Source organism: Purpureocillium lilacinum (assembly GCF_023168085.1).
Source record: "Purpureocillium lilacinum CBS 284.36 DNA, scaffold_3, whole genome shotgun sequence".
Taxonomy (NCBI): domain Eukaryota; kingdom Fungi; phylum Ascomycota; class Sordariomycetes; order Hypocreales; family Ophiocordycipitaceae; genus Purpureocillium; species Purpureocillium lilacinum.
The window spans coordinates 1,583,335-1,610,576 of NW_027072113.1; the positions used below are offsets into that span (position 1 = coordinate 1,583,335).

At 52.9% G+C, this 27,242-nt stretch overlaps 5 protein-coding genes across 5 annotated transcripts; 3 read left to right on the plus strand and 2 right to left on the minus strand.

Annotated features, from left to right (window-relative positions):
• Positions 1–9,256: 9,256 nt before the first annotated feature.
• PLICBS_004138 (uncharacterized protein) lies at positions 9,257–9,828 on the minus strand (the record flags this gene model as incomplete). The annotated part of the gene is made up of 2 exons (XM_065600439.1): positions 9,257–9,274; positions 9,334–9,828. 2 exons carry the CDS (start codon positions 9,826–9,828, stop codon positions 9,257–9,259), a joined length of 513 nt encoding a protein of 170 aa, XP_065456511.1.
• Positions 9,829–10,980: 1,152 nt separating this feature from the next.
• Positions 10,981–11,364, minus strand: PLICBS_004139 (uncharacterized protein; the record flags this gene model as incomplete). The annotated part of the gene is made up of 1 exon (XM_018328232.2): positions 10,981–11,364. The coding sequence occupies one exon, from the start codon at positions 11,362–11,364 to the stop codon at positions 10,981–10,983; it is 384 nt and encodes a 127-aa protein (XP_018173171.2).
• Positions 11,365–13,678: 2,314 nt separating this feature from the next.
• Positions 13,679–13,906, plus strand: PLICBS_004140 (uncharacterized protein; the record flags this gene model as incomplete). The annotated part of the gene is made up of 1 exon (XM_065600440.1): positions 13,679–13,906. The coding sequence occupies one exon, from the start codon at positions 13,679–13,681 to the stop codon at positions 13,904–13,906; it is 228 nt and encodes a 75-aa protein (XP_065456512.1).
• A 932-nt stretch (positions 13,907–14,838) lies between these two features.
• Positions 14,839–15,291, plus strand: PLICBS_004141 (uncharacterized protein; the record flags this gene model as incomplete). Its single annotated transcript, XM_018328459.2, has 2 exons — positions 14,839–15,102; positions 15,151–15,291. 2 exons carry the CDS (start codon positions 14,839–14,841, stop codon positions 15,289–15,291), a joined length of 405 nt encoding a protein of 134 aa, XP_018172949.2.
• Positions 15,292–23,905: 8,614 nt separating this feature from the next.
• On the plus strand, positions 23,906–24,962 carry PLICBS_004142 (uncharacterized protein; the record flags this gene model as incomplete). The annotated part of the gene is made up of 3 exons (XM_065600441.1): positions 23,906–24,236; positions 24,287–24,607; positions 24,657–24,962. Coding segments are annotated over 3 exons (958 nt in total), but the record flags the coding sequence as incomplete, so codon positions are not given.
• Positions 24,963–27,242: the final 2,280 nt, after the last annotated feature.

The following is a 27,242-nucleotide window of genomic DNA, read 5'->3' on the forward strand; positions in this document are numbered from 1 at the left end:
GAGAGTGCGCCTCCGGTGACATAACCAGACGAATCTGTCTCGACAACTGTTTCCCTGTCCGGATCCCATTGCGCAAGGACCGGTGCGCTGATGAAGCGCAATTTTAGCTCCTCAAATGCTGTCTGACACTCCTGGGACCAGGCAAACGTAGCATCCTTCTTCGTAAGCGCCGTCAACGGTGACGCGATATTTGAGAATTTCGGGATGAACTGCCGGTAGTAATTTGCAAAGCCCAGAAAGCTTCTGACTCCCTTCACGGAGCGTGGCGGCTGCCACTGTTGGATTGCTTGCACCTTCTCCGGATCCACGCGGATGCCCTTTCCGGCTTCTACAATGAAGCCCAAATACTTCACGCTCGTCGCTTCAAACTCGCATTTGTCGATGTCGATCTGCAGTCCCGCATCCTTGAGTCGCGCAAGGACTAGTTTGACTTTCTTCCGATGATCAGCGAGTGAGCCGCTCGAGTAGATCAGGATGTCATCAATGTAGGCCGAGCAGAACTCATCGAGAAACTCCCGTAGCGTGTGGTTGATGTAGCGCTGAAAAGTCGCGGGTGCCCCAGTCAGCCCAAATGGCGTGACCAGCCATTCGTAAAGCCCGTATCGCGTGCGGAAAGCTGTCTTCCACTCGTCTCCCTTCTCGATGCGTACTTTGTGGAACGCAGCAATGACGTCCAGCTTCGTCAGCCATTTCGCCTTCGACAGCGACCGCAAGGTCTCCTCAATCAACGGTAGCGGGTAACGATCTTTCTTGGTGATTGCGTTCAACCCGCGGTAGTCCACGCAAAAACGCAACCCTCCGCCCGGCTTGCGCACAAAGAGCACGGGCGCGGATGCCGGCGAACTGCTCGCGCGAATGAATCCCTTGTCGAGTAACTCGGTGAGCGTCCTGCGTAGGACAATCAGCTCTTCTCGTGACATGCCGTATAACGGTCCCCATGGCGGCTCTTTCTCTTTGCCGTTTGCATCCCTCTCTAAAATAATCTTATGATCTGAGCCGGGTCGATGCGGTGGCAAGCGGTCTGCCTGACCTCGGTCAAACACCGACAAATAGTCGTGATAGTGCGTCGGCAGCTTCTCTCTGGCGTCGGTCTTCTTCTTCGGCGCCAGTGCCTTCTCAATGTCCGCTAAACTTGCCGAGAAAACGCGCAGCCCGCGCTGGTCCTGTTTCTCCTTCCTCGCTCGTCGGACAAGCCCTGCGAAGGTCGCTGCTGGCTGTCCGGACAGTTCGTATCGCTCGTAGCGGTTGGGGTCTCTTTCTTTGACCCAATGATCCTGTGAGCCGATGTGCAGTAAGCCCTTCGAGGGGTAAAGGGCAACGTCCTCCTTGTTCATCCAGGTTCGCCCAAGCATGACTTCATCAGTCTGGTCGGGGATAATGTAGAAGAAAAATCGCTTCTTGCGGTATCCATCGATGTCGATGTCGGCGTAGGTCACGCCCCGGATAACGCCAGGCAACGACGTGCTTACCTCGTCCAGCGTTCGTGGCGTGATGGGAATACGCGGCAGGCGCGCCTTGCGGACTAGAGCTTCGTTGACCGTCCCGTAGCACAGACAGCCGGAATCGACGTGGGCGGTCGAATAATATTCTCGGTTGATCCCTATGTTGACATAGAAGGGCGGGCTGTCCATTTCGCGCTCCAACTGTTTCCACTCTGCCCGGGCCTGCTGGTGCTCCTGGCGGCGATTTTGGCCAGGAGCTATTCGTTTCCCAAATCGTCGTCCGAGGCAGTCTCATACTGACTGCTTCGCTCGTCCTCTTGCTCCTGGTGGTCTCTCGTCTTAAGTTCGACCCTGGCAACCTTTGTTTTGGGCTGTGGACGCTCCGGCTTCCCCGCTGGCTCTGGCTTCCCAGCCGGGCGCTCCCGCGGTCTCTGAGTGCAGTATGCGGCTATATGGCCGATTTCGTCGCACCGGAAGCACCTCCTCTCGTCTCGCGACCAACGCCTACTGTCCTTACGTTCGTCTTGTCGAGCACCAGTTCGTCCTATCTTGGTAGACTCCCAATCCATTTGTTCCGGGCTCTCCGTCCTCGATGATAATGCCAGCTTGGGTTGGTGGTAATGATTCGTATGTCCCCAATTCGGGTTCGCTTTCCCGGGATTTCCAACCTTCTCCTTCCTGTTCAAGCCGTCGAGCCTAGAAGATACTTTCTGTAAGGTCTGGACCCAGGCTGAGTACACTCTCCGATCTAAATCCGTATAGACTGTTGCGAGACGTAGCTGCTGGTTGAGTGCCCCTTCGAGGTAACTTATCTTGACATCCTCCGGCCAGGCCGCACCGCCCGAATCGGCCAATTCTCTCTCGAACCTCGGCAGGAAAGTAGCGAACGACTCGTTCTCTCGCTGCCTGAGGGTCCGCAGCCTTTCCATCGCCCGCGCTTTTGCATTGGGGTCCCCATAACACTCTTCCAAATATTGGAGGTAATGATCCGGATCCGACATTCCGTCGTTCCCTCCTGCTTCCACATACGCTATGGTCATCCGCTGCGGTGCGCCACCGAGCCTTGCATAGATGTAGGCGAATTGATCGGCCCTGCCACCTATGGCTCCTCCATCCACTCGAAGCTTGTTCTTCATTTCGCTGAGCCAGGCACGAAATTCCAGCCGGTTTCCTTCGAACCGCGGGGGATCCGGCAGAGTCGGTTTCCTCTTGGCTGGCGCGACTTCAGTCAAGTTCGCTCGACTGCCTTCCGACTGTGCTGTATCGACGGATGGTGGCGCGCAGGGCGTCTCCGTTGGCGTGGCGACAGCTGACTGGAGAGCGCGGATTTGTGTTCTAACCTCTTCACGGTCTGCTTCGCGTTCTGCACGCAACGCTTGCAGTTGTTCCGACATTTGGCTCATCATTTGCATGAGCATTTGGGAGGTTCGCTCCTGCGAGCCTCCATCGTGGTTGTTAGCCTCCATCGGGGAAGCTGTTCGTCCGGTCGTTCGTATCGAAATCTTTCGATTCAGGTCGGGTGTTTCGATCAGGCGAGATGTTTTCGATTCGGCTCGACTTCCTATCCCTTCCTGGGATCTTCTGCTACTCGTGGTGCACACGAGGCCTCTGCAGGTAAGCTGTGCTCCGTTGCCCCTAGGCAAGAGCCTTCCGCTACTCGCTATCCGAACGAGGTCCTAGCGGGAATCCGATACCGCACTGCTCGCAAGCAGTCTTCTGCTACTCGTGTGCTGCACGATGTCCTAGCACGCATCCAAAGCTCGGTCGCCCACAGGCGAGAGCCTTCTGCTGCTCGTCGCTTGACGAGGTTTTCGCAGGAACCAGTACTCAATTGCTACTTGCGCAAGAGTCTTCCGCCAATCGTCGTAGATGGCGGGCACGTGGGCTAGCCGCGGCTGCCCTACCTCTGCTGCTCCGTACGGGACGAAGTTACCAGCCTTCTGCTCTACCGGCTTGAACACTCGGCAAGCCGAGCAGGAACCCAACCAAATGACTCCGGTCAAATGGTTCTCGCCTCTCCAGGCACTCTCCTGCGCCGCCGGTCACGCACACTGAAGCGGTGCCGGCGCTGCTATTCCCGCTTGACGCGTACGTCGCGCGGCGAACTCCGCAGCGTATTGCCAATGATCGAGATCAATGGTGCGCTCGTGGAAAGGAGCTTTAGGATAATGTAACGGTCTCAACTGAGTGTGTTGACAACTAGCTGAGCGACTGCAACGAGTATCCTAAAGCTAAGGAAAAAGGAAAGAAAGAAAGAAGAGAAGAGAAAGTTGCAGAAAGGAACACGAGCTTTTGAGCGGAGCTCCGGAGCTGGTGTGGATCCCGGTCGAGAGCGGAGCCGAGACCCACACGGGCCCAGCCCGTTACAAGCTTACAGTATTGTCCTGTCATTTGTAGATCCTGTTGGCGACGCCATTATGTGGATGCTGCCCCCCTGTAGGTATCAGTGCCGAGTCAGTAGTCATGTTCTGAAAGTGTCTCCTTTGTAAACGTTAGCGGAGCGCCGTGCCACTGTGTCTAACTGGCTGGTTACCCCCTGTGATCATCAACTTCCGTGTGGCAGTATGGTAAGCATAGGGGCCATACAGGAGCTTACAAGGAGCTATCCAAGACACATACATTTCTAAGTTGTGCCTCATGAGCCGAGCTTTGGCCACAGATGTTTGGAGGCATAGCATGTGGAGAGCTATCGAGTGCGAGTGCAGAGGAGACTCTTCTGGCTTTGTATATAAGTCTTCATGACTATCCATCATAGTAAAGGACGCACGTCAGCAGTTGAACCTTGCGACTACAGACACAACTGCTCTCAGCTGGCACAATATGATGATTATAGCCTCCGTTCTTGCATTACTCATCGCCAGTGCTTACGCAGTTAGTAAAGCTCGTGTGCACAACAACTGCAGCTTTCCTATTTTCTTATCACCCGTCCAAGTAGAAGCCAATCTTCCCATTACAACTCTGCAACCTGGGAAAACCTACCAAGAAAATTATCGCCTGAAGATGGCCATGGCCGGCCGGCCTCCGACGGGCGTATCTATCAAGGTTTCGTCTGATCCTAGAATGGGCGATCGAAAGGACGGGAATGACCTCAGTGGCATTCCGTTGACGCAGCTGGAATATACATACGACCCTGCTATGTGGCCGGATTTGTTCTATGATATTTCGGATATCAACGATCACGAACCTCGGCAATTTTGTCATTCCGGGCTTAGACTTATTCCTGACAGAAAGACCTGTCAGACAATTACGTGTCATCCCGGGTGTGGCTCATTCTGTAGTCAGGCATACAATAAGCCAGACGATCTGGGAACGAAGGCTTGCAGCAGTGACACAGGAATAACTTTGCTACTGTGTAGTGGCCCTGGCTGATCGTGGAACCCTCTATGGACAAGTCGGATTGAGTAGGCACAGGACAGCAGATAAGTGAACAGCCTACTGGGATTCAGGCAGCCTCGGCATGGATGAGACTACGCGTCGTTTTCTTGCAGACCAAAATTCGATTAACGCTCTTTCGGCATAATTGAACTTGGCTGCGTATCGTGCTTGCTAGGAGTACTGTATGGAGAAGCTTTGACAACTAGTGGTGCTTGGCACAGGCCGCTGAAAGACGCGGATCGTTAATGTATGTAAAATCTGCTCACTTGGTCTTTGCTGTAATGCCATTTTACTAGCCGATAGGCCTTCACTCACACGCAGGTAGCGTGCTGTATTACATTTAGCGGCTGCAGACCGACATTCGGCGCGTCTGTCCAGGAGTGGGGCGGATTGCTCCCCTTGCACGTGACAGTGACAATGTCATCCTCCACGGACACGTAAGACACGAAGGCTGGTTTTCTTCGGAGTTAGAAACCCTCTCCTCTTCATTTTTTGGTCGACAAAGATGAAGCCATCGCACCAGCACCGCCGGCGAAGTTGTTCTTATCCCACTCACGCGACATAGAGGCACCATTCACCGAAAGGCAAACAGTCTTTTCTCGGAAATACCAAGTCTACAACTCTCACGTGGATGCCTGTGAGTACCCCAATACGAGGTTAGCCAGCGACGAAAGGACCAACGACCAAAACACGACAGTGTGTTTGCGTTCCTGGGACATGCTGATAGCATTGTGCTGACTCGAGCAGAGTTCAAACGGAGTGCACGATATGGGATTGAAACGAAAGGTTTCTTTTGTCGACCCCCCTACTCCAGGAGAGTCAGCCACAGCAGCATGCAGAGGTAGTTCGTGCTGCACGCACCCTGCTTGCTTTCCCTTGAAGGAACATGCTCTTTGCCAGAGATGGTTCTTCCTACGCTGGGTCCCTGTGACAGCGCTCATGGGCTCAGAGGTGCTGCAGGAATTGCGACAGCGGATGGGGAAACGCAAGTTCCGTTATTGTGGTGCTGTGACACCCATGGGAGTCTACGAGGTGCTGGTGAGCGTAGAACCCAGTGAGTTGCCGCTGTGGGCCGGTAACTTGGTTCCCGACACACTCTCCACGCTTTTTGACGCCGGCAATTGTGCAGCGTGGCAGTTGCAATGCTGCTGGGATGCACTCGAAGTGGACGTCGAGATTTGGCAGAAGTCATTGCGTGACGGAGATGGCCAGATCAACTTTGGTGATCTGGGCTTGGTCCATGATTTAGCCGCCGATGTAACAGCAGCCGGTTTACCAGATGGAGAGATATGAGAGACGAAAGGATAAACGACAACAATTCCTGTCGCTGGTGCTCCATTTTTCCACTTTGGATGATCTCGATCCTCTCCCCTGACACTTCTGCCCACACAATGATCTTGTCATCCACCAGCACCTAAGCCGCTATTCCTAGGCTTACGCTCCTCCTGATCGCCCCCGAGGGCCGTTTCAAAGTTATAGTCGAGGCGACACTGTGGGTATGCGGATCCAAGATAGAGGCAAATCGCCTTAACAGAGCCTCTACATGATAGACTTTATGTCGCACATAGAGCAAGCTTCATATTGCATAACATCTGCACTGAGAATATTTGCCCGCGGAAGCCGATGCTATAATCCGTGTGTTAAGGTCGAGCGCCTGCACGCGTTGTGCTTTGACTTCGGTTGAGGTCAAAGCTCAAACACTGGTTGCATATATTTGCACACCAGCTTCAATTACAGGGACTTTGCACCACAAAGCAAATATTTCCTTTGTGTATAAAGAGCAGCGCACTGTCGTGCGCTTGCAGATAGCACTTCAAGATAATTCTCATCAATTACACGATGCCAACTGTGATCCCTGTGGAGCCAATTGTCTGACACTTTACTGTAGTAGAAAATCGCGTTCTACACGAGAGGGCCACCACGTGTAGATTTGAGCTAAGAGCGAAGCGGGAATTCAAGTGGTCGCTGGCGGGGTTTGCACAAATGAAGTGGGGCGACTGGACTTCAATTCGACCGCGTCGGCTGCCCGCCAGACCCCGCACCCCGCATGGCTGCGGTTACAGTAAATTAGCCGCCCGAGCAGGAATACAGTTCAGTTCCGGTCAGCTCAGCCCTTGGTGACTACAAGTCACCCGTCAGCGTAGCATGGCCATGTTGGGATATTGGACCTTTTTCTCTATTTTGTCCCCTGGACCCAAGAACCAGCCATCACTGGTGACACTAAGGGGCGTGATTGGAGCGGCAGCGACTGTTCGTGATCGGTCATAGCCTCAATCGAACAAAGTGAGGCTGGTGGTGTTCAAGCACCCGATGGAGCGAGTGGCGGAATGGATGGAGCCCTTGCAAGCGCCCAGCGAGTGACACGAGCGAATGAGCATGAAGAGCGTACGCGCGTCGGATGCAGCTTGTCCCTTACTGCCATCTGGTTGGACTGTGGAACCTGCACGGCCAACTGTGGAGACACAGAACTGGGATGGTACAAAGACACGCCATCGCCCACGTTGCTCTTTGTCTTTATGCAATGGCAATCTCACACTCCTTCCTCTCTTGCGGACAAAACGTTGCTTGTTGCACACTTCAATCTCGCACGAACGTTGGACGATGGTAGCTGACTCCGCACTGGGGCGCATCCAGACGTTTGTCCTCTTGACACACCGCGATCGGCTTTGACAACATTGATGAACTGAGTGCGAGGCCATTTCCCTTTTGCCGGGACTTCCCTCCACTCCGGCCTACCATTTGGCAAAAGTCAGGTCGATGGAAACCACCGAGGCAGGGACGCCGATGGTTGTGGAATCTTCCGCATCCACCAATCCTACTTCTGCGGGCGACTCGGACGACGAGTTTTGTTGTTGCAACCACACTGGGTGTCGTACGTTTTGTCACAACCATTGGTGTGGCAGGCTTTTGACTCTGGAGGGGTCCACGACCTCGCCTGTTGACGTTACAGCTCTTGAGGCCGTGCTCAACGAGTTTTTGCCCGAGAGACATTTTCTCTACCTGGTGTCACAGCGACAGCGCGACAGCGTTCATCTTCACACCGTTTTGCTTTGCGTCGAGCCGGGCGAGTTGGCTCTGAATGGCGCAGAAAGATCTCAGCTGCAGGCGCGACTGAGTGCGGTATGTGCGGAAGCAACCTCTGCCGTTGATACAGCTCATGATATGTTTTCGAATTCCTTGTGGAGCTGTTGTGGTACAAAGGCCACGGAGACCTTGGATCTGTGGGCCGAGAGACTTGCGGACAGTCGTGTAGCCGGACGGCGCGATCTTTTCCTTCAACTTGTTCATGAGCTGTGTGCTTCAGGCTTCTCTATGAGCGAGAAGATACTCTGCACGGAGCGAGCCTTACGGGAGCCGGTGCCCTTGAAAGTGTCTCGCATTCCTTGGCGCCGTTCAGGCAGATTGGTCCGAAGGATCCGTGGAAAACGACGTTGGATAGAGGCTCTGCCGTAGAGAATGAAACCTCTGAAGCTGGCGCTTATCATTGTACTGCAATGGCGGGCACATGACCTGTTAGTAGAACCAGAAGTGGACCGGAGTACAGTACTGCTGTAGTTCACGGAAGCGGCAGTTGGGCGCGATAGTAGTTGGTAACAGCGTCCACCCATTCTATCGACAGTTTATTTGGTGCGTCAATGCCTAGAGATTCGTCGTAGCGGTAAGCTTGTCAAGACGCCCTCAGCGCGCCGAGAGATTGCCAATTTGCCAGTGATTGTAGTATTAATCTTTGGCGACTAGCGAGGAGCCTACCGTCCGCCTCTACCAACTAAAAAGCAATGGCTCGAGCTACAAATCCAAGACCACTCTCTGTGGGATACAGTCTATGAGATGCGCGATTTGATGGACATCCCATTTCAAACCCTCCTACGAGAAGCCGTATCTACTCCGAGGGACGGTCTATCGCCCTGGGAGCACCGTAGAACCAGCCGGAGGGGGGATTGTTCCCAGGCAAAGCATTCATGACGCCACTAATGGTTTCTATGACCGGGCTCTGGATCGTACACGTGTTATCGTGATTAATCCCGTAGGTTAAGCCGGAACACTTGTCCATACCGCTGGTACCCGCATCACATGTGTCTATGATGTGCTGTAGCAGCTTCTCGTCCCACCCTGACAGGAAATCACCGTGCAGACTGTAGCCTGTCGCATCGCCGTTCGAGAGGACGAAAGGTTGCCTGCCCCTACCAGGCTCCCACCGGTCCCTGAATGGCGGTGTGTTCCAGTAAACCTCGAAAAGTAGGTGTGGCAGATGGATCCAACCATCTGGACAGTCCAGCTTCCCATTCCCGGCGCTAGATGGATATACCATATTATTCCTGAAGTCGGTCAAGCCCGCGTGGGGGTTATAACAAGAGGGGAAATGGATGTCGGCGCGCAATGGAGAAGCATATTCGTCACAATTCGCATCAGGGAACCCCACCCCTTCAGCTTTGTTGTTCTTATTGGGCATTCCTCCGCTGGTACCATCAGAGTCGGCCTGCCACGATGGGGGAACGTAGCTTTTGCGTGGACAAACCCACTTGACTGTGTTGAGAGGCCCCCTGGACGGGTCGAGATTACCGGTAGCGCCGCCGGCAGGGGGTGAGCGTGTATTCGCGTCGCCAACGACCATGTTAAGTCCGAGCGGAAACGCCTTGATGTCATCATTGGTGGGCTCGAAAAAGTAGTATACCTGGGCGTAGTAAATCTCTACATCCTCATACTTGCCAGACTTGGGGTCCCTAAAGAAGAGCGAGGGAAACCAGTAGTTGCTGTTGTCTCCCTTGATATTTGCCGTGGAGCACTTGGACCTTGCGAGATCTGTGCCTGTGACGTTGGAGTTGAACGCGCTGCCGCCCAACACATGGTGCAGATGGGGTGAGGGCCGGCCCGGAGTGACGATGGGATCGGCACGACCAATGGTGAGCTGTTTGTTGGTGAAGCGGAGGACGGCAAAAGTACGCGTATCCTTCGCGACAGCAGCGGTATTGCTTGCGAGGGACGCAATCAAGGCGGCAAATCCGAGTCTCATGGCATGAGGAGAAGACAAGTCCCGGTCTTGCAAGGGCAGGCCTGGATTCACGGACAACTTTTGCAGGGGAGAAATACATAACGTCCAAGACTGCGGCAGAGAGGACACGCAGCGCATGCCGGCGACATCGCGCAGTGCCCTCCGAGCTTGCTCTAGGTGGGAAATGTACTGTAGTGGCTCCTCTAAGAGAGTGCTTCAACATGAACGTCGTGGTCCAAAACGTGATGCAATACAATACAGCGTCGCAATAGAGGGGGAGTTTGCCCCCCTCGCCCGGGGGGGTGGGGGAGGGGGTGTTGCATGAGGAAGGTGGGTGTGCTCAAACCGTGGCGTTTTAGGAATGCGGTGTCCTCAGTAAGTGGCGATCGAAGAAGGTGGTGCTGCCAGATTATGGCGTGTAGAAGGTGGTGTTCTGACAGAAGGTGGTCTGCTCGGAAAGGGTGTGCTCAGAAAGTCGCGCTCGCCCAGGGGTGGTGTGCTCAGGGATAATGGCGACAGGGCTATTGCGCGTCCTGCATCACCCCTGTCAGAGTCTTTCATCTCGCATGGGAGGATCAAATCTGCTCTCACTCGCCCACACCAACCGGCCTGAGGTCATGCACAGTTATTCGACTCTCAGTTGTCCTGACAGACCACAGAGGAGCCTAACAACACAGACAATACAGCTTTCGAGGTGTCAGATATTGCTGTAGGTAGAGACCCTGGTTGCTACGGTAGCGATTGCTGTTGGTGGGCTCGCAGTCTCGCAGCCAAGTCCAGTCACCGCCACTAAAGAAAGACGTTTACATTTGGGTACGGAGGGTACTACACAGTCACAGAGCGACCATTTGGCGACCGCCGTAGCTGTGAAGTCGGTGCCAGTCAATCAGCGGAAGACTCCGTGTCAGCAAACGGCCAGGGCTGCGTGGTCCATGATATAGCTTCTGCGGATTTACATCTTTAAATGTCCCTTGCGTGGACTCGGTGCGGCTGGGTACGCATCGGCTAACCGATGTGCACTGATTCTGTTTATCCCTGCATCTGTGTGCGCTTTGCAATCAACGCACTTCTATTTCCCTCTTGGCGTTCTCATAGCAACCTGCCAGTAGTTTTCAAACACGCCAGCCAAATCCGTGCCCATTCACACCGGCTTTGCTCGCAAGACTGCAGGTCTCAAGTGCCGCCAATGGGCCGCTCGGTCCCTACTTCGGCATCCCATTGAGCATTGGCCTCGCCAATCCGGTCGTTTGCGAGGCGTATTGCCGAGTTGAGCTCGTCGACGTGGTATTGGATGACAGGCAGCAATGGTTGGAGCGCATCTGCTAACCCGCGAAAAAAGGCAATCTCCTGACGCATGGACCCGTTCTCCCGGGTCAGCTCAATAATGCGCTCTTCCATAGAAATGGGGCCTTTCTTCGCTTGTGTTTCTTCTGGTGTCAAGTCGCACGCGGTTGAGAACCCCCGCAAGGCTTGAATCTGGATGTCCATCGACCCAGGCGAAGGGGGATGGCCATCGGAGGAGCGCTTCTTACGAAGCTTCTGCCAGGCCCAGTCCATGTACGAGCGGGCAGGAGGGAATTGCTGGTGAGTCCGGCGAACTGACAATCGCATCGCCACACGAGCATCCAACGTTGGGACTGATAATTATAATGTATTTGTGCTAGCCAACAACCAGCGTAGTCTAGGGTAAAAGCTAAAAGAGGGCAATCGGCGAGGTGAGAGTGGCGAGTCCGGGCGTGTATTTATGCTCCGCCTGCTACGACTCCCCGCTGTCCTCCCATCCGCTGCCCTCCGCCGCTGGCTTGACAGGCTCTAAGCCTAACTCGCTGTAAGACTGCTCAACGGCGGGTGCATAGTTGCTCTCCGTCTGCGTCGATGTTGATGTTTGTGTAGGTGTGTCACTCCTCGCCTCAGCTAGGTCATGCTCGAGACTAGCTACGAGCTGTCGCTGTGCGTCGATAATCTGCTGCTGGGTACGATTCCACGCAGATGATTGCTGTGCATCTCGTTCGTAGTCAAAGATCCTGCTGCGTAGCTGCTGGATATCATTGTGCAATTGTGAGATTGTTCCCCGCAATGCTTGATTCTCCAGCCGCAGCTGATCGTTTCCTCGCGCCTGCGAGTCCAAGTACGACCTTAACTGGCCAATCTGGGCACTGTACTGACCGATGACAGCGGCGCAGACTTGAATGATGTGGGGATTCTGGGGGAACGTAAGTGGTGGGCTCGCCATCGTCAACGTTCATGTCCAAGCAAGCCAGCGGCACTTTTGATTCGAGGACTACGCGGACTATTTATCCCCCCCTGGAGACCCCTCCACAATGCATCGAAAGCAGCTTTCGGCGCCTACCTACACCCCTTGCCAGGCCCCCGTGGGAGTGTGGTGCCCTGGGGTAGCATTTCTTGACTGGTCCCGTTCAAGCGAGCAGGGCGCCAGACGGACGCAGAGAAGGGAGAAATCTCTTGCAGGGTATTTATGGGCGCCGGATCGCGACACCGCAGCCAACTTAGCCGTGCCTCGCCCGCAGTTCTCACAATGGCTGGCGCCCATGCGTTCCAGGGACCACAGACTAGCTTCATTGCCGGGTACACGAATGGCAGCAGCTCTTCGTCACAGCAGCCCCAGCCGCAGCTATATCATCATTCCCATCCGAACGCTCAGCTACAGCAGCACGCCCTGAATCACGCTGCACAGCAGGGACCGGGCTCGACGTCCCACCAACCACATCCTGGAGGCATCTCGCAACCACAACAGCCGAACCAATTGTTGCAACAATACTCTGGTCCCTCGCAGCGGCAATCGCACACGGCGCAGCAACCCACCACAGATCCTTATCAGCATCCCCATTTCGGCCCACAACAGCCTCGCACTATCACGCAGCCATCCACTGCTGGACAAGAACAGCGGCCTGCCTTTGCTCTGCAGCAGCAATTGAACCTCTCTGAGCAGTCAGGCCTTAGGCAAGGACAAACTTCCTATCCCCAGCAGCGCACGGGCTTCGCACCACAGCAGCAACATCCCAACATTGCGGACCACCAAGGTGACAACTTCGTCTCACATCAGCACGGGGCTGCTCTTCAACAATCATCCGGCCTCATCTCCCAGCAACATCCCGCCTCTGGTTTTGCCGCACAGCCATCCCATGGCACAACGCAGCAACTCACTGACACCACCATCCAGCAACAACCCTATATCGGACAGCTGCAGCAGGATGCACCTCAGTCACAGTCCTTCGGCCTGCAGCCGAATCGCCAGCCTGAGGCTCAGTTGTCGAGCTTCGCACCGTCTCTTGTGACAGTGCCACAGTAGGTCATAGGCATCCCGATACCCAATGAGGATGCTAAATGGTCTACGCAGAGGCCAAGTTTCAGATCCGTCCGGCCGGCCACAGCCTATGTACCAGTCCGATCTTATGTTACGGGCGCAGGGAGAACTTCAACGTGGGCAAGAGGTACATCCTACCCTCGGGAGCAATGAGCACGCAGTGGGGGCTCAACGCTCTTACGATGCCGAGGCGAACCCATCGGGAGGCCAGAGCATAGGCAACCACCAACAACATGCGCCACCCAGTCATGCCGCTGCCGCGCAAGGAGGCCAACAGACTAATGTCTTGGGCCAGCGAGAGCGTGCTGATGCTTTGAGTGCGGAATTCCAATCACTAGACCGCAACGAGCCGATAGACCACCTCCTCGCGAATCTACAAGGAGACAACCGCCCTCGGAAGCGCCAACAGCCTGCGTACGGGCAGGAGCCTGACAACGGACAATCCACACAGTAAGATGGCGAAACTGTCATCCGGTCGGATGCGAGCTAACTATTCGGAGCGAGCTGATAGCGAGCGTGAAGGAGTTGTGCAATCGCTTCACTGCCATGGAGCAGAACCTCGAGAGCCGTCTCAAGTTGCTTGAGGAAGCGAGCCAAAAGAATTGTGACAGCAACGAACGGCTTGAGAAGAAACAGGACGACTTGGCCAATCATGTCCAGGAGATGTTCAATGACATGGCCAGTCGAGTTCAGGAAAAAATCAACGACACAGTTCATACGGTTTTGGAGAAGCTTTCCGGGCTCCAGAACTTCTGCGACCTGGCTAAGGACTAGTGAGAGAGTTAGTTCCAATCATGTTACATGAACGCTGCTAACCTGCTTTACAGTACAAATAGCGGTTTCAGGATGTAAGTCTTCCGCAATGGCGTAAAGTACCGAGGACATGAGCGACTAATCGCCGCTTCAGTATGGAAGATATGAGAAGCACGTGCGTTTGTCAGCCCAGGCGAGCGAGTTTCCACTAAACGTAAACGAGCAGGCTCCGCAACCTTTTCCATCTGAACGAACCAAATCAGGCGGCAGACGAATCGTTACAGTCGGTCGATCAGACTCTGGACACCGGAGGCAGCCTGGATCCGAGTCTGCTTAATTTGCAACAACAGTGAAAGTTTTCCCAGCGCATCACCGCTGGTCTATTGTATTGTAGAGGAGCATCAGTCATGAACGTTCGGCTTTCCGACCCGTCTCAGTCAACAACGCAGGCCAATACAATGGTGCATGCTTTAATGATGGACGCAAGACTATTCGGCAAGATTTGTGCGATGGTGCGTATGCATATGCGTAGCTAAACCATACGCCCTGTGGCTGCCAGGCACCCAAGGGGAGCAGAGCAGGATCCCTGCAATGCGCTAGGTGTGAGGAGTTGCGGGATGGGGCGTTCGGTCGGGGTTGGCCGGGGTATCCAGGGCGAAAACAAAGGGCGACAAGGGCGTTCGTAACTTTAAATAGACATGGCTCCCCATTAAGTTGGTACCGTGTACTACTGCTATTACCCTCTGGTTATGTTGCATTGAGCCTGGCCCACTCTACCAGCAGTAGGCGAGAGCGACTTCAAACCGAGAAAGCGGCGACCAACTTTACACGGCAGCATGTTTCTCAGGCGGAAAAACGCATTTCGAACCACTCAGGTCGAACTAACCACAGAGTCCCAACTTGTGTGCTACTTGGACCGAGATCCTGACAGTGACTATATGGAACTTGCCACTATGCACACGACGCAGCAAAACGCGGCGTGGGTTGGACAGCACCGCAAGTACAACAGCCGTCAGCTGGCTGTCATACAACCTGTGACCAATGAAGAGTTTACAGACTTCAAGGTTCTGGCGGGCCTCGCTCATCCCAATATTGCACGGCTCCGAGCGCTGTACCACAAGGGCGGTGTTGTTCATGTCGTTTATGAGTATGTCGAGCTTGACATCTTCGATATATGCCCGTTGTCAGAGCCCGAGATCGCCGAGGCTATGTCTCAGGTGAGTGCATTGTCCTCATGCACGGACGGAATGCTTGACCATGGTTAGATTATCTCGGCCGTTCGCAAACTTTTTGCGATGTCCATCAGCTTCGCCATTGCTTGCATCCGCGTGACCTCTGCAGGGACAATCAAGATTGGTGAGGGTTCTGGACCCAGCAACATGGGACAAAACGGATCAACGGCCTAACTTGGTTCTCGAGTGGTCGATTGGACCTACGAGTCTGTCCGTGAACCTAGCATCCAGGAAGCGCTCCGCAGTCATATCGCGATTTGGCTTCACGAGACTATGCAAAGTTTGGGCTGCGGTCGCCAGCATTGGACATCAGACGCCCTGGCAGTCTTCGAACAGCTCAACGCTGGGCACTTACCGATGATAACCGTAGGTTCCAAAACCTGCCACGACGGGTATATCACTGAACTGGACACAGGATCCATTTTTCGCCAATGTTCGACCTTTGCGAGAAGCAACCCAGTATGCCATCCGAAGACGCCTGGCAATATCATGAGCATGCTGGTGCCATCGTCACGCGGTCTGAAGGACCAGTCCACTCGAAGTTGCCGCAATGAAGGCGTTCGTCATCCTGAGTCTTATTGCAACCGCTTTGTGTGCCCAAGAGGGTACATATACCTGTCATTACACAGTTACTCTTGCCAAATCACGCACAGCGACCACTTCCGATGCGTGTGACGAGCCCAGCGTCGTAACATGTGTCACCACCCGCACTACCACGAGAACAGTCGAAAATGCTGCTACGCATACTGGGTCAACGGCGAGCGCATAAAGCCTGACCAACTTGCCCTACTTGGAGACACCTTTTGTGGTGGCCTTCTCATACCCGGCGTGGATTGGCATTAGCGCCGAGCACAGAGTGCTCGAAAAACATGGATGGGTCACTGGCACAACTGATAATTCCGTTCTCTTTGTGTTCTGTCGATTAGCCTGGGTGGATATTTAGTTGTTCTTTCCCTCAATATCAAGTGTTTTCTCTTGCGAATCGCGATCCCTACCGAGAGGCCAATTTCACAATTGTCCAACATCAGACGCAACATGCCAAGTAGTGGCACTTGAGAGTGATATCAAAATAGTATACAGCTAGGTTCGGGAGTCGATCGCCGTATTCCTGCGCTGTTCAATGTGATTTGTATTCTCTACCGGGCGTTGATGAGACCTCGCCTTGGACTTACAAGTTCTTGCCGGGCACGTTGTACCCCAAGCAGACTTACTATTCTACCTAAATCTGGCATTTACAACTTATGCCATATTACTAAAAACTCATTAGTATATGTAGCAGCGAGAAAAGAAGACACAGTCTAGCTAATGCTTGGCTTTGAATGGCATCTGCGGCCACAATCATTGTTGTAGGCGACGGGCTTTGCCACCTATGTGTAGGCGACGGGCTATGCCATCTATGTGAAGCATTTTGACTGGGGATTGTAGAAGAGACACTTGGTCTCCAAACATCTGTGGCCATCCATGGCAGAGAGGTCCCGTATGAGGCCCTCGACTGCGCCATGGACGAGTTTAATGTTATAAAAGTGGTGCTCTTCGTGGCGCTAGTATGATTTACAATCTGTGAATACAGCTGAGAATGAGAGACAGCCGTAGTATTTGCCCAAGGCTGCGACGGTCTCGTCAACGTGCACATACTTGTGGCTTTCCATTGCGAGTCGGATCTAAGAGGAAGTGAAGTGCTCTCTACAACGCTTTAAATACAGGCTGCAGCAGTCAATAGTTGCTTACGGCCAATTCCGTCTCCTCGTCGTTGAACTTGAACTTCGGAGTGCTGAATACTGTACAGTAGTTTGGTACTGGTACGTGGACACTTTTGAGCTGATAGCGTCTCAAACGCGGCGCTACAGGAACATGCTGATGCGGCCATGTTGTTGTCCAACAATATCGCTCAAGGATCTGGCCTTTGTGCTGTTACAATTGTCACTCTCTTCTCACGCAGAGTCTCTCTTTGCCTCACTCGTTTACCTGTATGAAATGCCTGCTTTGACCGACGGACCGCTTAGCAAAAGAATCTTGTTACAAACGCCCTGGTCGCCCAGCGTGGCCGTTCAGGAGATTTTGTGTTCAGTACAGACGGAGCATGGACAATTCCTCGGTGTTAAGATCGACTTGCCCATGGGTGATTCTTGGCCGGGTAACGCCGATGCATTGCACTGGTTGTACCGTGACAAAAATGGCCTTCGGCTATGGCAGGAAATCCAGCAGCGACCACGTGCTGCGGATGTCAGCCCCGCAGAAATAGAACGCGTTCTCGCGCATTACGAAACGCAACACAATAGAGTTTATTACGCTATCAAGTGGTGTCACTACGCCTGCCCGACGTGGGAGTTGGAGGAGGACCTAGCCAGCAACAGCAACCTCATAACGCAATACTGCCTCGATCTGGTCCGCAATGTCGTCCAATAGCTGATACAGTCGGGATTGGCCCACATAATACAGCGAATGACTTCAAAAGGTAGCGATCTACTGTCTAAGTCTCTCAAATAAAAGCCTCGAGATGTCAACTACTGCAGCCCTGCCTGCGGCTATGCTGCTGACCTGAGGAACCGCATCAGCAGGCTCCTCATCTATCTGGTAGTCCAAGTGCTTGAGTGTTATTCGCTTGGCAGACTTGGAGACGGCATGCTTCAGCTTGTCCCGAACCCACGGTGTTGCAGAAACCAAGACAAGAAGGCTTTCCCGGTCACTTTCTCCGTCCTCCTCAAAGTCAAAGTGGCATTGTGTCGGATCCTCGAAGATACGTTCGTCGTTCAGAACTTGCACCATGTCAAGCTGTTTAGTGCTCGTAGTCACTCTACCCGTGTATGTGGTTCCCTCTTCCGATTCCGCCTTTGCCGGGTCTCTCCGCTCGTTGTCATTTTCCCTGTTGCGGATGTGCGCATCCTTGTAAATCAAGATTCTTATGCGCTATTTAATGAATTAATGGCAGTATTTTGCAGTCGGCGCGTTGTGGACTAACCCTTTCTGTGCTGTCTTTTACCAGTGCTTTGTTGATTTGAGCGAGGAGCAGTTCCGATTCTAGAAGCATTAGCTCGAATACAAGAAGCTAAGCATAAAACTAACCAAGGCCGTGTTGAACCCAAACTAAGCGTATTCTACGAGTGCAACTAAGCGGGTTACGTCTCGTCAAGCCATTGAGATAGGTAAGAATAGGCACGATTCCAAAGCCAGAGGCGACCAGAAACACTGTGCTGTAGCCGCGACAATCTACAGTCTGGCCATGTGGGCCCGTAATCATAGCCCAATGTGTGCACTCAGTGTCACTGTTCTTCGAGCGAACCCAAACACTGCGACCCGGCTTTGCCTCCACGCCGTCTGTATCAAGTTTCCGCCATAGCCGGCGCGTAAAGCCCTTTCGAGGCTCTATGAGGAACTCCAGCGTGTCCGCTTGAATGGCCATAGTGGAACTTAACACCGCAAAAGGGTGACTCGACAGCAGTTGCACTCTTGGTATCCAGAGGTGCACATACTGGCCTGGATTGACACACAACGGTCTAGACAGGCGAACAATGGCATGGACTGAGCGCCCATCTCGCCGAAACGTTGCAGTTGTCCAGTGGCATCCGTAAGCTTTATTCCTGTAGACGACCATGCTACTGTAGACCAAATTGAGGAAGCCAGAAAGACCACCATAGGCGTAAAGATATCTCGGGTCGAGCCCTGGAAGAGGGAGCAGGTACCTCAAAGTACTGTACCCAACCACCATAGCGAGAAGTTGATGGACTCGAATATAGAGCTCGTACACACTCGAATCAAGGACCCACTCGACAAAAAGCCTCGCGGCTGGCAGAACGATAATTGCTAGGTGAGATGTTACCGCCTGCGTGAGTTAGCGATATGCAACAAAAGAAACAGTGGCGGGCGAGCTACCAGTAGCGTTTTAAGGTCTAACGGTAGCTCCTTCTTTGCCAATGTCTCTTCCCACACCTGTGTCGCAACATGAAAAAGAAAAAGCACGGAGCACAAGACGCCACAAGCGCGGTGCAGCGCACGAAAATCCGACAAACTCAGACCAAACAAGTCGGCCAGATACGAAATATTTGGAGATAAGTACAGCGGTATGGCGTTCACCAATGCCAGGTAGGCCGCTCTGACGGAGGCTTCTCGAGTTGACGCCAGCGAAACACGATGCGCAGCATCCTTTTCTATGGAGATTGTGAGGCAGATGCAGCAAACGTTGGCAGCAATGTAGAGCAAGGAACACAATGTCGCAGCTATTCCCCACGGACCAAGCATGGAGTGACGTTGAAGGATAACCCCATACACAAGCCTGTTCCAAAGAAGTGATGATGCCGCACGCATGCGCCTACCAGAAGGGCGGTGGGCGATGCAAAACAAGGCCACAAGCACCGACGGAAAGACTATGGCAAATAACTTGACAATTTCCATAGCCAGCAATGACCGCAAGCATGTTATCTGGATAGTGCAGTCTCTAAGTGTTGAGAATTAGTTCATATCGTCGCTGAGTGCTCACATGAGCTTTTTCGACAAGGTCCAGAATCGACTCTTGCCAGAGCTCGTCTTGTTTGGGCTCCGTGAATATCGCATGCTAAGAAAGTCAACATGGGAAGACCCAAAGTAGCAATGTCTCGTACCTTCCGTAGCGTTTCTGGTGTGAGCTTTGAGTTTTTGGCTTGCACCTCAGAGGCAGTGAGCTCCACGAAACCGATGACTTTCGCGCAGTTGACCCATCGGTCGCCCTCTAACCCCGGGCCCGTATTCTTTTGCAGTAGCAAAAAAAGTAGATCTTTGAACGAACATATGTCTTGTCTCAAACGATCTGAGTCCAAAGCAGTGTAACTTCTGCACAGAGCTTCCCGTTGCGTAAGCATCAGAAGTTTGAGATTAGGATTATCTCACCTAGCTTAACGACCCCTCGTCGGTTCACCCAGACAGTGCGTGGGAGCAAATTGCCGTGAACAAGCTGATGGCTGTTCAAAAACATCAATCCTTCCAGGAGCTAATGACATTAGTACAGTCCAATAGTGCAGAGAGAGGCATGTTCCAGAAGTAGCCATACTTGACCGAGAAGAGATGCTAGCTGAAGCTCGCTCGGGAATTCAAAGCAATTGATGATATGTTCCCACGTAAGGTCCATATGTTCGAACACTGTATAGGTCTTGTTTGAGTCTGTAAATTTCTTAATTATGGTACAGACATTTTTGTGTTCGAGCTGTTTGCGGATGGTACTTTCAACCTCTTGGTTCGTGAAAGCCTGGATAATAACCACTGTCCGTGGAACGCGTTTCCGTATTGCCACAGATGCTTTCCCTTCCAAATCATTCAGTTTGTATAACTCGGCATATTCATTCCAGGGTTTTCCTGTTTCGGTCGGTTCAGTGGTTGTCGAGCGAGCAGAATCGATGCCAGGAAGTAGTCCACGTGATGATTTGCCTTTGTCCTTGAACCCTGTCGCCTTTTCTACGATCGCCTTTGGCTTGGGGAGAACGTGCGAAGCAGCACTGATCTCGTTGACGGATATTGGCGTTGTGGGTGGTGACTGTTGTGTTGTGCCGTGGGTGAATAGCTGCGTTATTCGATTTGACGGCATCCCTGACAAGTTTGCGCGGTGAGGTAAACTCCGGCAACGGGAATCTGTACAGTACGTTACAGACTGCGGTCTCTCAAAGCGAGATTCGGCCCATTTATGCGGTCGAAACCGGCTTTCTCTAAAAAGCGTTGAATCATTTCGGTGTTTTACTCCGGATATTGCCGTGCTTGCAAGCACATGCTCGATTGAGCGGCGAACGGAATGGAAGCCGCCTCATTTGGCGCTCCAGCCGATCGGAGCCCAAGTTTCAGAGACAGAGGACAATACAACTTACCCAACGCTCAAAATCAATACGTCTAGATTCAAAAATTTCACGTCTAGGATGCCATCAAGACGATCAGACCAAAATCGCCAAGTGCGTGCAAAGGACACAGAGACTTACTGTAGGATTCGAGAGCGATACATATCTATTGGCCATGACGCAGAGTTATGGCTCAACAGCTTTTCCTCAAATCCTCTGTTTCAAAATCTATCGTCGAACCATGCCCGGAAGTGTGTGATACTGTTGCTGAGGCATGAGGAATACGCCAGCCACCTTGACCGCCTTCTTGCGAACGAAGGGCTCCGTTCCGGTTTCCTTCTTAAAGTGATGCATAAAGTTCTGTATCAGCAATGCAAAGAGGTGTGTAACCAATCCAACCACCAGAATTGTTATTCTAAGAGTCCTGTAGGAAGTCTTGAACTACTGGAGGTACATGGAGAAATTTTGGCTGCAATTCATAGCACAGGGAAACCCAGAGATCGTCCAGCAAATAACGGAAGAGGTGGTGCTGCAGCTCGAGATGCGATGCCCACGATATGATTCAGGTGACAGGGATCATATCGACCACCTATTATATGCAGGAAGGATATTTCCTTTGCAAGACAAGGCTTGGCGGGAGCAGTTGTTTAATCGGCTTTGCAAGCTACCCTACTTCATTCCCTCATTTTTCACCTTTTTCGCTGATATAAATGTATTGGCCGAGTACAGCCGGTGCATATTACGCCTGGTCGGTCGTCCTAAAATATCGGTAGCGGAGGCATTGAGAGAGGCGTTCAAGGGGAGCGATTCGTTCGACGCTGCCAAGTTGAGATTGTGGATCTTTGCCAGGGCTCATTTCCAACAAATGCCAGTCCCACCCCAAAAGCCTGACGCACAACTGCTGGCTAAAATTCGTCCAAACGGAAGCAACCAAAGCGCATGGTACGAGTTCGCATCGTACGCGAAGCAACTCAAGTTCGAATCCGACCGAATAAACAGCTTGGTGCGTGCTGGTCGGCCGGAGACGTGTTCCTCGTGTTTGTTGGGCGAGCCTCCTTCTTCCAAGTCCGTACTGCGGCACCGCTGTGGCTTCCCAGACGAGGCGTCATTCAAGCATGACAAGATCTTTCTCACCTTGGAATGGTTGTGTGCGGCGCCTAGTACCTCGGGCTCGTTAGAATCATTCCTTGCCGTTTGGTCCCCCATGCGTATTTTCCATATTGGTGAGACTGAAGCTTTGTGGGCCGGCGCAGAGGAAGTCATATTGCAGCAGGCCAACGACCACGCAAACCAGACGGAGCTAGTGCGCACCACGGATGAGATGATGGCGGACGCAGAGCCCTGCACCCAAACTGCGACGACACCAATACCTGGGAGTGCAACAGCCGCCGGACTCCGCAAACGCAGAAGAGAGGATGACAGCTTGGAAAGCTCGAAAAAGCTGCAATCAGGAAACATTCTGTTCAAAAGGCTCGATGAAACTGGCTGGATGATCGAGCGCGAGGCCAAGGAAGAGGACGTAGATAAAACGGCCCGGCTCTTGGTGGAGGAAAAATGGTACCTTTTTGGCCCCAAGCTGAACGCAGGCGTTGTGCATTTATTGCCAATTGGAGCAGCAATGAATTGTTACGAAATCGCCAAATACTCAGATATCAACACCATTGTTGTCACGAGAGTACCAGAAGTGTCGAACGCTTTCGTGCAAGACTGCAAGGCTCTCTACACGGGCGAGGAAGTGGAACTTTGAACGGCATATTTGTTCCGAGCAATTTAATGCAGTGTTGGGCGAGTCAAATGGTGGCAGTTGAGGCACCGCTATAGGGGCAACTATAGCGCCAATGCACAATTCTACGGCTTTGGCAAAACAGAATATTGGCGTCAGGGTACTCAACATCATGTTGTGCTGGTAGGTCACGGTCCTGTTGCCTGTCCTGACATAATTCCGTGGCGTTCGTAGCTGGCCGGGTGCCGGTGGGTAAGACACGACAGGGAGGTTGAAGAGGGCAACCGCAGTGACCGTGCTGCTCGAACCCACCCCAGTGACTTTTTAGCGGACATGGTCGGCTAAGAAATGATCTGTATGCTCGAAGAGAGGAAGAGAACTTTGGAACGGGACTTGGTCGTCCACAATTATGCGGTACGTGAGGAGAAGAGAATCCAATTGTGCAAATCTGCCAGCCCATTTGCAAGGTCCATGGGCAGTTCCCCAGTCATTGATGAGCCGAGCGGTGGCGATGAAACTTCAGCCGGTCATAACGTTTGTTGGGCCATGAAACATATTGTTGGCTGGTTATGTATTGGTTAGCAGCCGTTGTTTTGGCACAATCACACACGCTCCGTCAAGAAGCTTTGAAGTGTCCTCGTCAGGTGAATGAATGCTCAAATGCCGTCCGGAAGACCTGACCGTCTACCCTTGGGTGTTGACTCCATTACACGTCCTAAGTACATATCTTCTGATTGGGTGCCTCCATGCTTACCCACTACTGCTGCTGGTATGTACTGTAACTTGCCACATGATCATCTTTTGAGAGCCTCATTGTACTCTACGAGCCATTTCCACGCATGAGACATCCTCATGCCGGCTTACCCGTTGACTGTTCGGTGGCCTGCAACATCAGCAACAGGTGGGAAAGGACTGGGATTGGGAGGGAGAAAGACCGCTGCAACTTGAGCCACTTTCGTAAGCAAATGCATATTTTACTGTACAAAAGAGTCAAGTGCTGTCTGCAGGGTTGTTTCTGGGGTTTCTTGAAAGACCGGCGGAGCTGATCAGAAATGGGCTGTGATCGTTGGACATACTGCAGTGTAGTGTACAGTACAGTGCTGTACAGTACATACATACGCTACAAGAGGTGATGTGCGCGGTTCCTGGTGCCTATAGTGGCTTTCGGCGTGTGGTATGAGAGCCTTGCTACGAAGAACATATTGACTATATAAGGCGCGTCTGGTGTGTCGCTCATCATTCTTCTTTCTTACCTTCACATCTTAACTACATCATGTCTACCAATCCGCACGGCATTCTTACCCCGGCTAACAGTGAAGAGCCGGACCTTCTCAGAAACGAGGCTGCGAAGAAAGCTGCCGAGCAGGAACGAGTAGCCAATCTAGCGCAGAGACGAAAGGATGCTACTTCTGAGATTGAACGAATCCTCAAATGCCCAGATAATCAGCCCCGTGAGGCGCTACAAGTTAGCAGCGAAGCGGGTGATGATGAGGCTCTCAAAGCCTTGAGGAAAATAGGATGCCTGATCCTTCCAAAATTGCTTGAGTATTCGGATACGCCAGACGACTTAAAGGCAAAGAAGACGGCGGAGGAGGCCTTTTCAAGTGAGTTTCATAGCTTGTATGATGTACGCGGCTCTGACATCATGTCACAGAGCTTGCCAAGGCCGCACATAAAGCAAACGTTGCAAGCCACTTCATCGATGACGTGAGGGACTGGGATGGACATGAAGACCTGGACCAAAAGGCAGAACCAGTCAAGCAGGCGCGACAAGCGGCTATGCCTGAGATCCAACGTATTAACGCTTGCTCGGCGGACGAACAGACGCAAATGCTCAAGATCAGCCAGAGTCCTAGCGACGACGAGAGCCTGGAGGCGTGGCGGAAGATTGGGTGCTTGATAGCACCTAAACCGCTGAACTACGACGAGGAGGTAGAGAAGAAAGAAAAGGAGGCGGCTGACAACGCTTTCTCAAGTACATACCCTGTTTGAAACACAACATCAAGCTGCTAACGTGGGTACAGAGTTGAAGAAGGCCGCAGAGGACCTGGGCGTGGAAGAACGCTTCCTCAGCCAAGTTGAGCTTTGGGACGGGACGGAAGATCTCCTCGCGGAAGATGATGATAGTGACAGCGAGAGTGAGCAGCGTATGGAAGAGGATGTTCATCCAGAACCGCCCCCAGTGATTAAGCAAATCTATGACCAGGCCACCGAGGCCATCAAGCAACTGCAGATTGACCCAGGTAACTCAGAGGCCATAAAAGCTTGTGCTGAGAAGAACAGGGATATCGCCAACAAAACGAATGAGCTTCCAGTGTCAGAGACAACTGGTACGGTCACAGACTCAACATGGACTATCAATGTTTCTTGGTTGCGAGAGCAATATAAAGAGGCCAGTGTTACAAACCAAGGACGGCCGCAAGGCAGGCCGCCCAACGAATGGACCAAAGGGAAGCCAGCAGGACCCCTGTCATGCATACGACAGGCAGAATCCCAGGAAAGGACAAGAGGGGTCACGTGATCGAGCACGTGCACCCAAGGATCACGAAGAGCACGGTGATCCAGGCGAGCCAGGCTCACGAGGATCACGGTGATCCAGGCGAGCCAGGCTCACGAGGATCACGGTGATCCAAGTGATCAGGTAAAGATCAATGAAGAGCTGGATGGATATATATACTACAGTCTTTACCCGAGAGTAGGTAGCCAGATCTTCAGTGATCAATCTAAGCATTCATCTGAATGAGAAGTCTTCAAAGCTTCTTAACGGACTCTTGTTGAATCGTTTACTGCTCGTCAAGCCTAGCTTACCTCCTAAGCAACAGCAAACCTTAGGACCCTACCCAGGCTCCGTTACATTTTGATCACTCCTGTTCGGTAAGTTACCTTTGACAACTAACGAGCAGTATGTCTACCCAAAGCGGTGCGACCCAGAACCCTGGGCAGATGCTTGCCCGAATGCAAGCCGAGGTTCAGCAACTGCGAGAGCAGATACGCCAGCAGGCCGGCGCGGGAGCCCCCAAGTTCCCAAAGCCCGAGTCGTTTGACGGTCAGAAAGGAAGCGTTCGCTCCTTCCTGACCCAAGCCAAAGCCTACCTCCGCGTCAACACTTCTATCGGAGGAGCTGTTCCGCAAATCCTCTGTATCGGCAACCTCCTCACGGGGAAAGCCTTTGAATGGTGGGAACCCACCCTCAGGGACTACCTCGACCACGAAGGAGAAGCCGACAGGGACGAAGGAACCAATACCATCTTCCAGAGCTACGACAATTTCGAAAACGCCCTGGAAACCGCTTTCGGAGACCCAGACGAAGCCAGAACTGCCACAAGACAACTGAAGAATCTCCGGCAGACCGGATCGGCCATGCATTACAACCGAGAGTTCAGACGACTCTCCTCAAAGCTCGATCTCGGAGACAACGCCCTCATGGAATACTTCTATGACGGACTTCGAGAAGATGTAAAGGACGAGCTCAGCAAAGTCGACAAGCCCGACGAATTCAACGAATATGTGGAAATGGCAATCAAGATCGACAACCGCAACTACCAACGCCGACTGGAGCGAGGCAACAAAGGTGGACGAAATGTCAAAGTTCAAAGTTCACGAGCCAATCAGGGGAAGCCCTACCGACACCGCTCCACGGCCTATGGACATCACAGCGGACCCATGGATCTTGACGTCGCAACACGCGACGACAAAAACAAAAAGAAGACCTGCTACAACTGTGGGAAACCAGGACACTTCGCAAACAAATGCACCCAGAAGAAGAAGTCAAACTGGAAACCAATCCCCGACAGACGAGCTCAAGTAGCCACACGGGAGGAACCCGTCCGACACGAGCTACTACACTTCTCGGGATGTTACGATGATTCGTGCCAGATCCACCTGTCTGACAAGCAGGGATCGGGCTGGTACCCTCAGAAGCCCCGAGAACGAAATGTTTCGGTGATGCAACGGGCTCGCGACAGAGTCCTTGACGGGACTTACCGACGACCAACGTTGCAACAGATCCCCGAAGACATTGCCGCCGCACGAACACTAGTGCGGGTGGCCCAAACCCCCAGGGTCGGAGGACTTCGCCGAACCTTTCAAAGCATGCGAAGTCCCAGTCCTACGACCCCGAGGATAACACAAAGCCCACACAACGATGACCAGGGAGAAGACTGGGAACACCCAACTCAACCATATGAACATCCGGAATACTACGGGATCCCACCACCACAGTACGAAGTGTTCGGTGGCGACAGTGACGAAGAGACCTCAGACTCTTCGGAAAGTTCGGATGGAGAAGTGACACCCCTACCCGTCATGGGATATGGGCAAGACATCACCACTCCTGAACTTCTAATCTCGATCCTTCGCGCCGAATGGAACCCCGAACGCCGCGTCTTGCCAACGGTAGGGGATGCCCCCGGGGCACACCCTGACGACCCAACTCACCGACATGTGCTTTGGCTCCATTGCATCTATCCCACGTGCCCTGTGCACCTTTGGGACAAGCTGGAATACAAATGGATGCCAACCCGACCTTACGGAGTACGACCAAATCCGTACACATGCCGCACAGGTGACTATTTAGAACACCAGTTGTTGGTCAAAAAGGACGACGGCAC